This window comes from Gigantopelta aegis, chromosome 6 (genome assembly GCF_016097555.1).
Source record: "Gigantopelta aegis isolate Gae_Host chromosome 6, Gae_host_genome, whole genome shotgun sequence".
Classification (NCBI taxonomy): domain Eukaryota; kingdom Metazoa; phylum Mollusca; class Gastropoda; order Neomphalida; family Peltospiridae; genus Gigantopelta; species Gigantopelta aegis.
In genome coordinates, this window is record NC_054704.1 from 87,987,615 (window position 1) to 88,003,572 (window position 15,958).

The following is a 15,958-nucleotide window of genomic DNA, read 5'->3' on the forward strand; positions in this document are numbered from 1 at the left end:
CTTAGCCAGAGCCATTCCTACTCTACGGCAATGGACCAGAGGCTACTAGCAGGATCATCGCCTTTAGTACTGAACTGGGACTCAGGCGCCTGGCCACTGCGACTACCATCTTCATGGATGGCAACTTCTCCATGGCTCCAGCTCAGTTCTCCCAGGTTTATGTGTTTCGTGTTTCGTGTTCCATTCTGTGATGTTGGAATGACATGTGTTTACGCGCTGCTGCAGAACAAGTCCCGTTCTGTGTACGATGAACTGTTTCAAGCGGTTGTGGACAAGTGTGAGGAGTACGGGTTTGAGATGGACGTTCAGACTGTGATCACTGACTTTGAGGACGGTATACTTCGCGCAGTAGCAGGTGTATTTGACAGGGACGTGCAGAGTAAGGGTTGCTTCTACCACCTTACGCAAAGCACCTGGCGGAAGGTCCAGCAGCTTGGACTCATCAATCACTACAGGGACAATGAGGACTTTCGGATGATGGGATCCCAAGATGACTCCAGAAACCTACGACTTCGCTGCACACCACCACTCTTTCCATCATCTGTATGGAATGTGCATGAGGCCACTCTCAATGACGGCCACCGAACGAACAACATTTCTGATGGGTGGAACAATAAGTTTTTCAGCATGGTTGGCCATCACCATCCTTCTGTCTCGAAAGTTATCCAATGGTTCCAGCGTGAAGAATCCACTGTACACACCGTTCTTCAACAGGATGCAGTTGGCAACCCCCCGAAGAAGTGCAAGAACAAGGGTCAATTTCGCCTCCAGAGGAGACCCAAATCCTTGTGCCAGGACCTTGTCAATGGTTCCAAGTCCATTCCTGAGTTTTTGCATGGAGTCGGACACAACATTCGCATTACCAAGTGCTTATGACCTAAATTATACAAAGAAATTCATATATGAGAATAAAACTGTCAACAAAGTATGAAATAAAACTGTTTCTTTCTTTCCGTTTCTTTTTTTCCTAGCCAAAATTGTTTCTTTCTTTCCTGTTTCTTTCTTTCCGTTTACCGTCAAAATCACATGTCAAAGGAAGACGACAGAAAGACCAATTAGCTGTATAAACAATACTTGTATCAATTAGATTTGTAGGTTTGTGCAGTAAAATGTTAGTAACCAGAGTACACTTCAAGGGATTATTTTCCTACAATTAATAAATCTCGTGTTTGACATAACATTACTCATGGAAATAGGTAAAATGTCGGTATATTTCACACGATGTCAGTAATGAGCTTTTACGTATGATTAGTAAAAATGATTAGTGGAAATACAATGTTTATTGCATGGTTATGGTGATTTTAAGTAAGTACCACACCACTGTACCTTATTGTAGTAAAAGCTGAATATTAATTTATAAGATTTAGGCCTATATAAATTTGTCTTGGGTCTACTTTTCACGAAACACAAATAACGATGATGCAACCTGTAAGTGTAATACCGTAAATGTACTAATTAATGTTTAAATTTGTTAGTGTTAAGAATTTTGGATAAAAGAGTTATTTTTTAAAATATGTATTAAATTATAATAATATTTTAAAATAGTTAAAACAAAATTTAATATATATATATATATAAAAAATTAATTATTATTATTATTATTATTTTGTTTTTAATGCCAATAACTAAGGTTGACAAGTATACATGACATTATGTAGTGTTCATGTAACTTATTGTAGTACGTTTTAAAAAGTTGTGTTAAATCGTGTGCAGTTAAAAAATCTTCAGTTTTTTGACAAAATCTCCTGCTTTTTCAACACACACCTCCTGCTTTCTCTTGACTAAAGGTTGACAGGTCTGGTTAAAAAACATTTACTGTTAAAATGAGCCAAACATGACACTTCCCAAGATCAGTTTCTGATTTGTTTTCTTAAGTGATACAGTTTGTCAATACTGCAGATGTATATTCATTATCACGCACACTCACGATCCTTACATGGATTCTCCTGGGTAAATTGTGCATACATGTGGATCTTAGTTTGTTTTATTTTTAAATAATGTTCTATGCAACTATTGTGAAATGGACTGATGTCATTATGTTAAAATTAAAGTAACAATTAGTATTTTTTAGCATTACTAACTGAAATGTACGTGATTGAGAATGACTGCTTGACTGGTCACTGTAAATGGTGTGACATGCGTCAACAATGTACATTCTGGTGCCAAAGTAAAAACAAAAACCGACAAGGTGCCAAATGAGCTACACGTATGACACTAAACAAGTCAGGGTCTTAATGTCTGCTGTGTGATTTTGTTTTTGAAATAAGATTAGGTCCAAATATTACAGTGACTTTGAATTCTCACTAGATCTGCTAATTTAACTGATGTTAGCAGACTTTTTTGTGAAGAAAACGTTAATTTCGCGGCTAGATTTGGTGATGATAACTAGTTTAACGTGCCCATATACCACTAGGGTTTCGAACACGCCCATCCCGAGTCCGACCTCCGATAAGATCGGTGGCCTGAATCGGGATGGAGGGTTGTGTGTGTGTGTGTGTGTGTGTGTGTGTGTGAAAATGGGCAGAATTTTGAAAATAGCAATTAGTAAAAATGTTAATCGAATAAATAAAAAAAATAAAAAGGTTACAAGCCAAAAATAAAAAGAATTGACTGCTCGGCCGAATATTTACATAATTTGGAGCATTTTAGAAGGACAGTCCATAACTAAATAAGAGAAAGAAGAGAGGATCGGACTATTTAATAATATTTTTAAAAAAAGAAGTAATTTCGACATAAAATTTTGAATGCAGAACTAAAAGTTTAAAGTCCGATCGATATGTCCACGCGAGTGGCCTCGTTAAGGCTGTTTGGGTGCACAGCTTAAAGGGACGAGATGGGTTGTATCCTGTCAAGAAAACCCCTAGATTGACAGTCGATAGACGCTGAAGGTTTAGTGCTGTGCTGAAATACAGATCTTGAGAAGCCGGATCGTCTGAACGAGAGAGATTATCAGACTAGGGTATAGTCCAGTCGTCATGGGTTGGTATAGTGGTGCGGACGGGCCCGACTCCGGAGGATACGAGATGGTATCACTATAAAGCAAGGTAAAGTCTAGAAAAAGAGTAGTAGGGGCCCACCCCGCTTCCTATTTCTTCTTAGAGTGGGGCGGTCAATCTTCCAGTGCTGCTAGTACAGGCTCGGACATGTAGAGACTAAACGCGAACAACCGTGGCGTTCTGCAGAATGGCCGTCATACGAGTCACACAAAAAAAAACAAGTCGACAGTCAGACGGAGAAATGACGTGGAGGCAAGGAATCTCGCTAAAAAAGAATCCATCCTGGTGGTGCAGACTGTCGAAACGAGAAGCGTTCCAGCGTTCATTCAGTTCCAACGGCCGCATACATCCCAGTAGTAAACTTCATTTCGCTGACAAAAACAACGAAATGAAGGACCCCCAAGTCGAGCACATGAAAGCACGTGCAGCAGGGCACAATATTTCACGCGAACCGCCGTTCTGTTCGCGTGTCGGTTACGCAAAATTAAATTTACGCGAACTGCAAATCGGTTACGTCGTGACCTGTAGATGTTCACAAATTAAAACTACCAAACTTCACGATTACAGGAAATGTATTCATGCAGACATACTACTAGTATTCCGGCAAATGTTTTAAATTGATTTTTAGTACTTGATGCGCGGCAACGGTATATTGCAACTGTTGTAACTTGCGACCGAAGGCTCAGTATAGAGTCGAGCCAAAAGTTTTAAAGATATGTGCACGGACCGCTAAGGCACCTAAATTATCTGCTGCTATTCTATTTCTAAAGGAATATATGTAGACATAATATTGGATTGCTCATAATTTTACAAAGGTTCAAAACGGTTTTAACTTAAACAAAAATGCAAAAATGTCACAAAAGCTGAAAAATACTAACATCGCATAATGTGCTTTAAATAACAAACATTTGGAATGTCACTGTAGTATAGAAGTACCAGCGATAAAGTGAATATAGCATCAGCACCGCAAAATATCAGTGTCAAATTGTGGTCTCTCTTTTTATGTTATTATAAGATTTATTTTTATTAATCTAATCATGCACCAATGAGTAGCCTGTTTTATAATTCAGAGGAACTGGACATTTGTTGTTTGTTTGTTTTGGTGGGTTTTTAAAAATCTGCTGTATACTAAATTTTACATATTATCAGTGACAAATGGTAGCCGTTATTTGTTATTTATATAAAAAAAATAATCATGCACCAGTGAGTGACTGAGTGTTTTGCATTATACTTCGGAGGAACCAGGGAATCGACACTTTCCCTCCAAATGTATTTATTTTGTTTCAGTACTGGGCTAATAGTGTTAACTTCAGCAAGCTGCACAGAGGTTCTAGAATATGGTGGCCCGATGCCCGAGGACAGTGGTTTTTAGATTTGGGCAACTAAAAATTACTTTTTGCGATCCCGATGGCAAGTGGTGAATAATAATAATAATAATAATAATAACAAAAAATCTACAACGCTACGATCGTACGAAAACAAAAGAAACATCTACAAGTCACTTCTTTCGATTTGCAAGCATTACAGAAACTGTTTTATAAAACGTTTTCTTTTGTATTTTGTTTCAACTTTATGTTTGAGCTAAAAATTATGTATTTAAAATATAATTTCAGCGTAACTTTGAGGTAACCGATCAGGTAATCCACAGGTTACGCACATATAATTCACGTAACCGAAACAATTGGTTACCTAGGTAAAAACCACGTGAACCGACTTCCGGTTACCTCAGATTTCGAAATATTGTCCCCTGGTGCAGTGTGCACAAGCGAAACAAACACGTCTTACCGCGTGGAGCTCCAGACTGGGAATGGCTGGATTTGGGGGAAATTTATCAGTCTTTCTCCAATAAGGTGACGGTAATTTAATGATATAAGCATCTGGGTATTTTTGTACACCGTTGAAGGTAAAATGGAAGGACTTTCCTTTGGCACTGTCACTCGATCGATATAAAGACGGGAATAAATTTTATGGGGCGCACTTATCTTTTTCACCGTCTCCCGATCGACATCTAGAGTAGAATAAATTTTATGGTGATGATAACTAGTTTAACGTGCCCATATACCACTAGGGTTTCGAACACACCCATCCCGAGTCCGACCTCCGATAAGATCGGTGTGCTGACTCGGGATGGGTGGGTGTATGTGTGTGTGTGTGTGTGTGAAAATGGGCAGAATTTTGAAAATAGCAATTAGTAAAAAAGTTAATAGAATAAATAAACAAAATAAAAAGGCTACAAGCCAAAAAATAAAAAGAATTGACTGCTCGGCCGAATATTTACATAATTTGGAGCATTTTAGAAGGACAGTCCAAAACTAAGTAGGAGAAAAAAGAGAGGATCGGACTATTTAATAATATTAAAAAAAAAGAAGTAATTTCGACATAAAATTTTGAACACAGATCTAAAAGTTTAAAGTCTGATCGATATGTCCATGCGAGTGGCCTCGTTAAGGCCGTTTGGGTGCACAGCTTAAAGGGACGAGATGCGTTGCATCCCGTCAAGAAAACCCCTAGATTGACAGTCGATAGACATTGAAGGTTTAGTGCTGTGCTGAAATACAGATCTTGAGAAGCCGGATCCGTCTGAACAAGAGAGAGAGTATCAGACTAAGGTATAGTCCAGTCGTCATGGGTTGGTATAGTGGTGCGGACGGGCCCGACCCCGGAGGATACGAGATGGTATGGATCTGAATTTAGTATTTACATGACAATTGACATGCCAAAGCCAAAGTAAGATATGTGCATGGCAAACATTCATAACAACTTAAACAAGCCAATATATGTTTATGCATTGCCCGCGACAACAAATGACTCCGTTCTGCTATTGCGTATAGGGTACTTTTTAATGTCAAAACCACGATGGCAGTGACACGATAAAAATAAAAATCATAAGCAAAACAACCGATAAATAAACCATCTAGTGCACGTCTACGACAAATCACGAAGTCATAAGACGAGTTCATCGTGAAACAAACAATAAGATACCTTGAAACTTAGAAACAAGGATGATTTCTGATCTTTTCATATCCAAACAATGCATCAGTCAAGAATCTAAAATCTGGATCGGACATGTTGTAAACTATCATGGTTGCCGACCATGTGATTTGCCCATTAACCAATCAAAATACATACGCAGACGTAAAAATTATCACATGATTAAAACATGGTGGATGTCAAAACAAGTTGTGACCCGATTACCGATTTATTTATAGAATACCAAATGGCATGAAAACAGTAAAACAAATTTATAATAATAATAATAATAATAATAATACATAAATAAATAAAAAAGACTGACAGAAGGATAAGAAGGGTTGCTAGTCACTTCGTACTATAGTCGTTTTGTACCCGGGCCATTTCGTCTGTCCCGGGGGACAACTCGGCCCAGACATCTCGGCCACGGGGCCGAGTTGTCCGAGACATCCGTGGCCGAGTTATTAGACTGATAGACGGGGCATGCTGTGACACATTATATGCGTGTTAAGTATGATAGTTGGTTATGTCGTAGTGTCTCTGAGACGAACCGGCATGTCAGAGGAACCAGCCTGGCTTTAGTGTGGAGCATGGGAACCAACTTGTAGAAGGGAGGGGCAGTTCCAAGGGCACGGTGGTTCAGTCGGTGATGCCAGCCCTCCACATCGTTGTTGGTCCTGACACTCTGGTTGAAGACTGACCAGGCGTTCACAGACCACACGCTGCTCCTCATCTTCTAAGACCGTCTTCTATTACCTGTGTGCATAACTTTTATTTTTTATATTATTTATTCAATTATGTAATATATATATATAATTAGTTTTTTTCGCTGATGATCAAACATTTTGTTTTTCTTTCATGTTTTGATGTTTATCGTTTCGCACTCATGATTCAAGATAAAAAATATACAAATGACAATATGATTTTGTTTTTAAAACACTATCAGGAGGGCCGAGGCTATATCCGCGAGTGTTGTTACAACGATAAATAACTTTTGCATGTTTTTTTCTGGGATCATCTCCAATGTTTAGGTCACCGACTGCAGAACAAATTATTCGAACAGCGGAAACTATCTTCAAAGATAAATGGATCAGCAATTTATCAATTTAACAAAAAACACATTATTTTATTTCTGTGAGAGTACTTTAATTTAAAAAACAACACTTGTTCAACGATATTGTTCAACAATAGACAAGATTGTCCATGTGCTGAGTTGTCTCTGGACTCCGGACCGAGTTGTCTCGCGGTGGGCCGGGTTGTCTCAGAACTCTGGACCGAGCTGTCTCGACATGGGCCGAGTTGTCCTCCGGGCCGAGCTGTCTCGACATGGGCCGAGTTGTCCTCCGGGCCTAGTTGTCTGGCATTCACACCCGGTAGAAGCTCATAGCCTGTGTAAATATTCACCACTCATTCACGAGGTGTAGAATCTAGACTACTAGCCATTTACCCTGATCATTATCACTCAGGATTTTATATTGGGGGTGGGGGGAGGGGCGCAACCCACACTATGTATGTTTGATTTTATCAAATTTAATACCGGTATATTAAAAAAGAAAGAAAAAGATTTGATGGTGTCCATGCCCCCCCCCCCCCCCCCAACGCCAGTGATAGCTGTCTGTCGGTCTCATCCTGAACAAACAGCCCAGACAGTTGGTTTGTGTCCAGGGCAGCTAGCTTGAACCATGATTGAATCTGAGCATTAAAATTAAGTGAAATATGGAGGACCTGGGTATGGGTATAAATGACAATGGTTCCGTTTCACTTGGTTTGGCTTGTACAAAGATTCCATCCAAAGTAAAACTGAAGTTAAGCATGGATAGAATGTGATACTGAGTATTTTTTATGTATTCATATTCTTATAGGACTAGACAGTAGTAAAGTGCTCCCTTGATGTGAGGTCAGTCTAGGATCAATTAATCCCCATTGGTGGGTCCACTGGGCTATTTCTCTTTTTATCTAGTGCTTCACAACTGATTTAACTAAGGCTGTGAATGTGCTATCCTGTCTGTGGAATGGTGCATATAAAACATATCTTACTGCTAATCAAAAGGAGTTTGTAGTCTTTAACCATATCTGAAGTCATATACCATAACCATATAATTGGAATGTGTTAAGTCACTCTCCGAAGTGGTGAGACTAAGCCCACAGCTAAAACTGCTGGGAAATGGCAGGTATGTGGCACAGATAGCCACAACAGACAAGCACCTAGCTGTTGTACAGTTGGCAAGACAAGAACTGGGATGTGGAGGTTGACAGTTGAAAGATCAGAAAGAAATGAGATGGAATTCAAAGGAAAGAAAAGGTGGCAGTGGGATATTTTTTTTTTAGAGAGATAGAGAGAGACAGACAGAAAGAGAGAGAGAGAGAGAGAGACAGACAGAGAGAGAGAGACAGACGGACAGACAGACAGAGCGAGCAAGAGAGGTTTTGAGTGCATAAAACATTTTGGGGGGAGGACAGAAAGGAAAGGGGGTAGTGGGATACAAAAAATTAAGAGAGAGAGAGAGGTTTCGAGTGCATAAAACATTCATTTTGTTGGGTGTTTTATTTGTTGTTGTTGTGGGGTTTTTTTTTGGGGGGGGGGGGATTCTCAAGAAAAGAAGACAGATTCAAAAAATATGTGATAGGCCCATCTTTAAAATACAAGACTGTATTATTATTTTAAATTTTAGTGTTGTTGAAACTCTGAATGAGCTGAAGAATTATTTCAAGTAAATGAAAACAAATACAAAAAACCACCCCAAACAACAAACAACAAAACCAAAACAAAACAAAGTACATACATCACATTCCAAAGATTATAATGTTCTATAACACGTTGCACCATGGACAACAGCCTTTTAGCCAGCAACATTAAAACATATATATTGTACTTTTAAAAAGATGTTATTAAACAAATATTTTGTCAAACTGAAGGGACACAACTCTATATCATTTACAGTTACCTTTTGAACATTCATTTTAATTATTACCCGTATTTTCAAAAGAAGTTCAAGCATTCTGTCCTGCATATATGTACAGCTATCTGAACTGTCTGTTCAGGACAAAGTCCAGTGGTTTGTCAGAGAGATGTCCAGTTAGTGGCTCCACTGCATTCGAGCCAAAAAATTCACACTAGGATGGAGCTGGTACTGGGGTGTGAACCCAGGACCTACCTGTCTTAAGACTGATGGCTTAACCACTATGCCAGTGAAATTGGCAATTTGTTACTTCTAACGTCTATGTAATAATGGATAGGTTACCATGAAATAATTCAAAACAATTAACAAAAACACAATAGATTTTTGTTGTTTTTACTCGGACTAAACATACTTTATACTTGGCGTACACACAAATTTGAACAAAATGTTTTTAAAAATACCTTCATATGTACTTATTATCTACACTGCACATGACTTTCAGACTTATTTAATAATTTTTACATAATCTTCTCTAATTATTGTGACCTTTGACTTCCAGACAAAAACTTCATTCACACCAATGTACATCCATACCGATATTTAATTTCTCATTTTTACATAATTTCCTGGTACTGCTGTCACAAGAGTGGACTTCATCTTTGTTTTGTGTTTATTTTCATCTGTCTTGACACCGATTTGTTTTGTTGTGTTTTCCTCCACTGAGACTTCAGTATCAGTAATCTCAGTAATGGTGACACTCGAACCAGCAGACGTATTTTGAACATCCTCCTGGGACTTGCTTGAACTTTGGTTCAGTACTGAAACGGCCCACAAAAAGTCTTCCTGCCACAGTTCCTCATCTGAAGGGTTCAGGTGAACTGCTGTTGAAAAACTGTGAATGGCCTACAATTGAAAAACAATAATTAGTTCAACTCAGATATACAAAAGCCCCCAGGTAATTCCAAACTTTTGTAACAATGCATGGAATGTTTTTAGCTATATAAAATATTAATCAATTAACGTTAACCATGATCACAAATCTTTCCATCCTTAGTCGACCTTGTTCATTATTGATCAGCTAGGAAAGGAAAGAATATTTGTGTAATACTCCGTAAACACCTCAGCACATTTTAAGAGAGAACCATTAGTTTAAGATATGATTATTTTGACATATGGTTATGTGAGTATTATATATGAGGGAGAGAGAGAGAGTGAGAGATAAACAGAGAGAGAGTGAGAGATAAACAGAGAGAGAGAGGAAGGAAGGAAATGTCTTATTTAAGGACACACTCAACACATTTTATTTATGGTTATATGGCATCAGACATATAGTTACGGACAACACAGATATTGAGACAAGAACCTACTGTCGCCATGTCACGGACTACTCTTTTCAATTAGCAGCAAGGGATCTTTTATATGTAAAATCCTACAGACAGGATAGTACATACCATGGCCTTTGTTACACCAGTTGTGGATCACTGGCTGGAATAAGAAATAGCCCAGTGGGTCCACTGAAAGGTATCAATCCTAGACCAACCGTGCATCAAGTGAACGCTTACGACTGGGCTACGTCCCGCCCCTGAGAGAGAGCGACACACACATACATACACACATAGACAGACTGACAGATTGAGAGAGAGTGGAAGAGAGAGACAAACAGATATCTACTGTTACCTCAAAGGCTATGATCACTTAGATGATCAGCTATAAAAAAATATTATACAAATTTCATAACTTAAGCAGAACTTTTCGCAACTCTAGCAGTCACTTTGATTGATCCAGTTTTAAAAAGCATATAACTGAACCCCACTACTTACAAGCTGAACCTCTCCCAGACTAAGCTGGGCTCGCCCTAGGGTCTGGTGTGCCACCCACCACCGGGGGTTCATCTCTACAGCCTTCCTTGCCACCTGCACAGCTGGGAACAGTTCACCCAGTATCAGCAGAGCCTGAGTAACAGAACATATTTTATCAATTAGCCAGCAGATGTATCAGGGTTGAAACTGTACTTAAAAATCATGGTGGTCAGCAGGTCCAGTAAACCAGTTAGAATAAGTTCTTACTGGCCCTTGTTGCATTTAATTAGCCCTCAAATCGCAAGATTCCCAGTCTGGAGCTCGACGCGGTAAGACGTGTTTGTTTCGCTTGTGCACACTGCACATACTTTCGCGGCTCGACTTGGGGATCCTTCACTTTGTTGTTTTTGTCAGCGAAGTGACGTTTTCTACTGGGATGTATGAGGCCATTGGAACTGATTGAACGCTGGAACGCTTCTCGTTTCGACAGTCTGCACCACCAGGTTGGATTATTTTTTAGCGAGATTCCTTGCCTTCACGTCATTTCTCCATCTGACTATGTTGACTTGTTTTTTTTCGTGACTTGCATGAACTTGTATGACGGCCATTCAGCAGAACGCCATGGTTGTTCGCGTTTAGTCTCTACATGTCTGAGCCTGTTCTAGCAGCACTGGAAGATTGACCGCCCCACTCTAAGAAGAAATAGGAAGCGGGGTCAGCCCCTACTACTCTTTTCTAGATTTTACTTTGTTTTATTGTGATACCATCTCGTATCCCCCGGAGTCGGGCCCGTCCGCACCACTATACAACCCATAAAGACTGGACTATACCCTAGTCTGATTCTCTCACTCGTTCAGATGGATCCGGCTTCTCAAGATCTGTATTTCAGCACAGCACTACACCTTCAACGTCTATTGACTGTCAATCTAGGGGTTTTCTTGACGGGATGCAACCCATCTCGTCCCTACAAGCTGTGCACCCTAACGGCCTTAACAAGGCCACTCACGTGGACATATCGATCAGACTTTAAACTTTTAGACCTTCATTCAAAAGTTGATGTCGAAATTACTTTCTTTTTAAAATATTATTAAATAGTCTGATCCTCTCTTCTTTCTCTTATTTATTTTTGGACTGTCCTTCTAAAATGCTCCAAATTATATAAATATTTGACCGAGCAGTCAATTCTTTTTATTTTTGGCTTGTAACTTTTTTTCTTCTTTTTTTTGAAAATTCTATTAACTTTTTTACTAATTGCTATTTTCAAAATTCTGCCCCCATTTTCAACTCTACCCCCTCCCCCCTCCATCCCGAGTCAGGCCACCGATCTTATCTAATTTCTTTTTGACCACCCAATCTAATCTAGCGACCAAATTTAATGAGTAGAATTTTCTTTATTAATTATATCAATTAGAGATGCGCATCAAAATTTTAAAGGCCCACTATTTAATTTTGGGATGTAAATTTCAAAATTGTCCGCTTAATTTTTTTTCTGTCCCGGAGCAAGTCAGTGGCTATCCAGAAACAGGCCCCGGGATGGACATGCTTGAAACTCTAGTGGTATATGAGCATGTTAAAATTATTCACACTCGCACTCAAATCGCAAGTTTTCATGATGTAATGAATCTATACATACTAAAACTTATTACATTGGTTGGATATAACTGCTTGTAGTACCTTAAAAATAAGGTTGTAAAATTCATGGTCACCCATAGCTAATAAATATCATCTTGGGTGTTCACATCCGTACTGATTTTTAGTATTGGTGACTGATATAAGACTTTTAAATGCCTCTTGCAAACATTATAAATTTACTATGCTCATAGTTCAGTGGGTATAAACTGATTCTGTGAACTCAGTAAGTTGGACTTGGTCAATAAAAACTGTATTGATACACACCACACACCTGTGTATCCAGCTTGAACCTTTTAATGGATGTAAATTACTTGCTATACAATACAGTAAAGTACACTTATAACTACATGCTTAGAACGAACCTACTGCATATAACGAACTGACCGTAAAGTCCCATTTTATCTCCCTATACATTAATAACCTACTTATCCAATGTGTACAACAAACTATAACGAGCTATCTATCATGGTACCTTCCGGTTCTTTATAAGAGAACTATACTGTAGTTAAATTAGACATTAGACACAATTTGTAGAAACAAATTACTAAAACTGCAAATGGCAGTACAAAATGTCTTGCCTTTCACATTACATACAGACCTCAAAGCAAAATGTTGATACCATCACCATAAAACCCCCCAGTAAAAAACAATGTGTTACAGGTGAGACAACAAACAGCATTGTTTACCTGTGCTTTCATTTCATAGAGTTTTTCTTCTTTAGGTGTTAAGTGCAATGCTTCATCCCACTTCTTGATTGCTTCCCAAAACCTAAAAACAGATTTTTTTTTTTTTAATGTTGGTTCTTGCTTTTCACTAATTATTATTATTAAAAACGATCACCTCACCTCAGTGAGTGTATATTTTCGTAAAGTTCTGGCTACGGATTTTTGAACTATCTTAGCCCTACAAAATCATAAAACCATTGTAGGCTATGATGTCACTACAGCACATTACATCATGATGGCATAGCTTACGATTGTTTTATGATTTCATAGCGATAAGATAGATTTGAAAATATGGGCCCTGATTTATATGGCACTATATGGTATGCTTTTCATGAGCAAATACTGAATTTTGTGAATTTTATTGTAAATGCCAAAACAAACACTGAGTTCAAAGATGTGAATTGTCATTGTGGTAGAAACAGCAAAGAACAATTAACTGCTCTGATCTGCAGTAACCAGACTGGAATTTATAAGTTTTCACAAATAATTATCAGACAGCCAATCTAAGGTGTTTCAAGTATGTAAAATTCTTATCACCCAGCAACTTTGAGATATACATGTAGACAGTTTATAAATATTTTTTGGGGTAATATGACCTTTCAGCCTGAGCTAGAACAGTCCCTTCTGTTTTAAGTCTCTGGCTTTTCCCAGCAGCATCTTCCAGCGAGATTACAGCTTTCCTCCTGGGCGCCATGGTGATCCAGTCAATGTCATCATCAAGACGGTTGTCATCCTTGGCATCTCTTTCAAACGCAGCAGCCGTCACCTTGGAGATCTTTGCTCCAGTCTTCTTTTTCCACCCAAAGGATGTCATTCTGGCTGTTCATGCATCATCTGAAATATACATTTTAGAATATCAGCAGACCAAACATTTCTGGATGATAATATTGTGTCATTTGCAGGTCTCTAGAACTAAAAATCTGTGTGACCCATTTATTGATTACACAGAAATAAATCCAAGTTACCAATTGTTTCCTTTTTGTGTAACCTGTTATATTCAAGTAAAGCTCCAAATTTCGCACAAACAACACATAGGTTATACAAAATTCTAATACAACTTTCATATAAACCTTTTTTACCATTAGTTAATTTTCGTGATAAATCGGATGATAGATGTACGTTGTCATTGGCAACCAGGTTTATCACGATAAACAAAATTCTGAGAACTCCTCCAACATGCTGTCACTTAGCATCATGTGTTATCCCCAATTACATTTGTGGGAGCAACACGCGAACAAAACGATCGTTCTCACAATTTTCAGAGGCCTGCATTTGTCAGCTATTTGTCCATCTCTATAATACGATGGAATCAGACTAAAATGTATTGTTACTAAACATGAGGGACAACATGGGTCTGTTTTTCTCTGTGTCAACTTTCTATTTTTAAACAAGCACTCCTGGGAAAGTCCCTGTTGACGCAAGTTTGTCAGCACATTAAAACTTTGATATTCTAAATTTAATTATGCAAATAATAATACTTTGTTTTGTTTAACAACACCACTAGAGCACACTGATTTATTGATTATTGGCTATTGGATGTGAAACATTTAGTTATTTTGACATAGTCTTTGAAAGAAACCCGCTACATTTTTCCATTTCATGATTAGTTACAAGGGATCTTTTATATTAAAGGGACATTCTCGAGTTTTCTGCAATTTTTAAGATGTTACTGACTAACAGAGACTTTTTAAACGATTGTAATTACATATCAAATATATCTTTCTGCATAAAATATTTGTGGCTGTATATTAAATGTGTTTCTGATCGTTCTAATATTTTTACTAGGTTAAAATTTTATTTTATTTCCTAAAATATATTTTTTCATACATACAAAATTATTTGAAAACAAAATCCAGTTTGGGCTTCTTACAAATATTAAGACAACCAGAAACACATTGAATATACAGACACTGATATTCTAAACAAGAAAATATATTTAAGATGTAAGTTTAATCGTAGAATTATTTTATTAGTAGGAAACAATGCAGCAAACTCAGGATAGCACATACCACAACCTTTGATATACCAGTCGTGGTGCACTGGCTAGAATGAAAAATAACCCAATGCACTCACAGACAGGGCATCACTCCCAGACTGGGGATCACTCACAGACAGGGCATCACTACCAGACTGGGGATCACTCACAGACTGGGGATCACTCACAGACAGGGCATCACTCACAGACTGGGGATCACTCCCAGACTGGGGATCACTCCCAGACTGGGGATCACTCCCAGACTGGGGATCACTCCCAGACTGGGGATCACTCACAGACTGGGGATCGCACATGAAGTGAGTGCTTTACCACTGGGCTACGTCTTATGCCATTTAAAAAAAATTATATGTGACATTGATTAATTTTAATTTATTTATCACAAATAAATGCAAAATAACGAAATATGGCACTGCCACTTGCAACTGTTAAAGTTAAAGTTTGTTTAATGACACCACTAGAGCACATTGATTTATTAATCATCAGCTATCAAACATTGGTTAATTCTGACATACAGTCTAAGAGAAGAAACCTGCTACTAGTATCAAGGAGTCTTTTATATGCACAATACCACAGACACTCACCATACAACGGCCTTTGATATACCAGTCGTGGTGCACTGGCTGAAAGAAGAAATCTAACAAATGCAAACTATGCTATTAAATCATTTTAAATATAACCATCAACAGTAAACGCCTGAAGTGTGAGAAATTATAAGAGAAATAGCATTAAGTGTCACGAAAGTCTCTATTAGAAAGAAATATATTTACACACGCCAAACCTAGCTTGAAATGAGCAACGGCAACAAAATGCTGCAGCAACCCTACTTTCATTTCTATACCATTTCCGGTTTGAATTTTCGGAATTTCTTATTTTATTCGGAAAACTCCGACCTATTTGTATTTGCTTTCCGAGATGGACCGAAAAAGACCGATTGCATTTC

The 15,958-nt window shown here is 38.2% G+C and overlaps 2 protein-coding genes across 8 annotated transcripts in view; both read right to left on the reverse strand.

Annotated features, from left to right (window-relative positions):
* Positions 1 to 6,087, reverse strand: part of LOC121374890 (cytosolic carboxypeptidase-like protein 5) — a 44,045-nt gene extending 37,958 nt beyond the window's left edge. For all 5 annotated transcript variants that reach the window (XR_005958258.1, XM_041502012.1, XM_041502014.1 and 2 more), the window contains exon 1: positions 5,979 to 6,087. The gene's annotated coding sequence lies outside the window, so the exon portion shown is untranslated. The remainder of the gene's footprint in view (positions 1 to 5,978) is intronic.
* Positions 6,088 to 8,750: 2,663 nt separating this feature from the next.
* Positions 8,751 to 15,864, reverse strand: LOC121375392 (tetratricopeptide repeat protein 33-like). Of its 3 annotated transcripts, none has more exons than XM_041502818.1 (5): positions 15,790 to 15,864; positions 13,619 to 13,856; positions 12,984 to 13,065; positions 10,687 to 10,818; positions 8,751 to 9,769 (listed from the first exon to the last, which is right to left on the reverse strand). In XM_041502818.1, the coding sequence occupies exons 2-5, from the start codon at positions 13,834 to 13,836 to the stop codon at positions 9,467 to 9,469; spliced, it is 735 nt and encodes a 244-aa protein (XP_041358752.1). In that variant the 5' UTR covers positions 13,837 to 13,856; positions 15,790 to 15,864; the 3' UTR covers positions 8,751 to 9,466. The 3 variants fall into 3 exon arrangements, with proteins under 3 accessions (XP_041358752.1, XP_041358751.1, XP_041358753.1); XM_041502817.1 differs by having other exon boundaries at positions 15,786 to 15,863; XM_041502819.1 differs by lacking the exon at positions 15,790 to 15,864 and adding an exon at positions 15,600 to 15,756.
* Between the last annotated feature and the right edge of the window lie 94 nt (positions 15,865 to 15,958).

Bases quoted from the DNA above. Each gene is read 5' to 3' on its own strand.
- LOC121375392 (XM_041502818.1), bottom strand. From the start codon at position 13,836: ATGACATCCTTTGGGTGGAAAAAGAAGACTGGAGCAAAGATCTCCAAG. The intron at 10,819-12,983 runs GTAAACAATGCT...TCTGTTACTCAG, and splicing joins TCTATGAAATGAAAGCACAG to GCTCTGCTGATACTGGGTGA. The intron at 9,770-10,686 runs GTAAGTAGTGGG...TTTCAATTGTAG, and splicing joins GTCTGGGAGAGGTTCAGCTT to GCCATTCACAGTTTTTCAAC.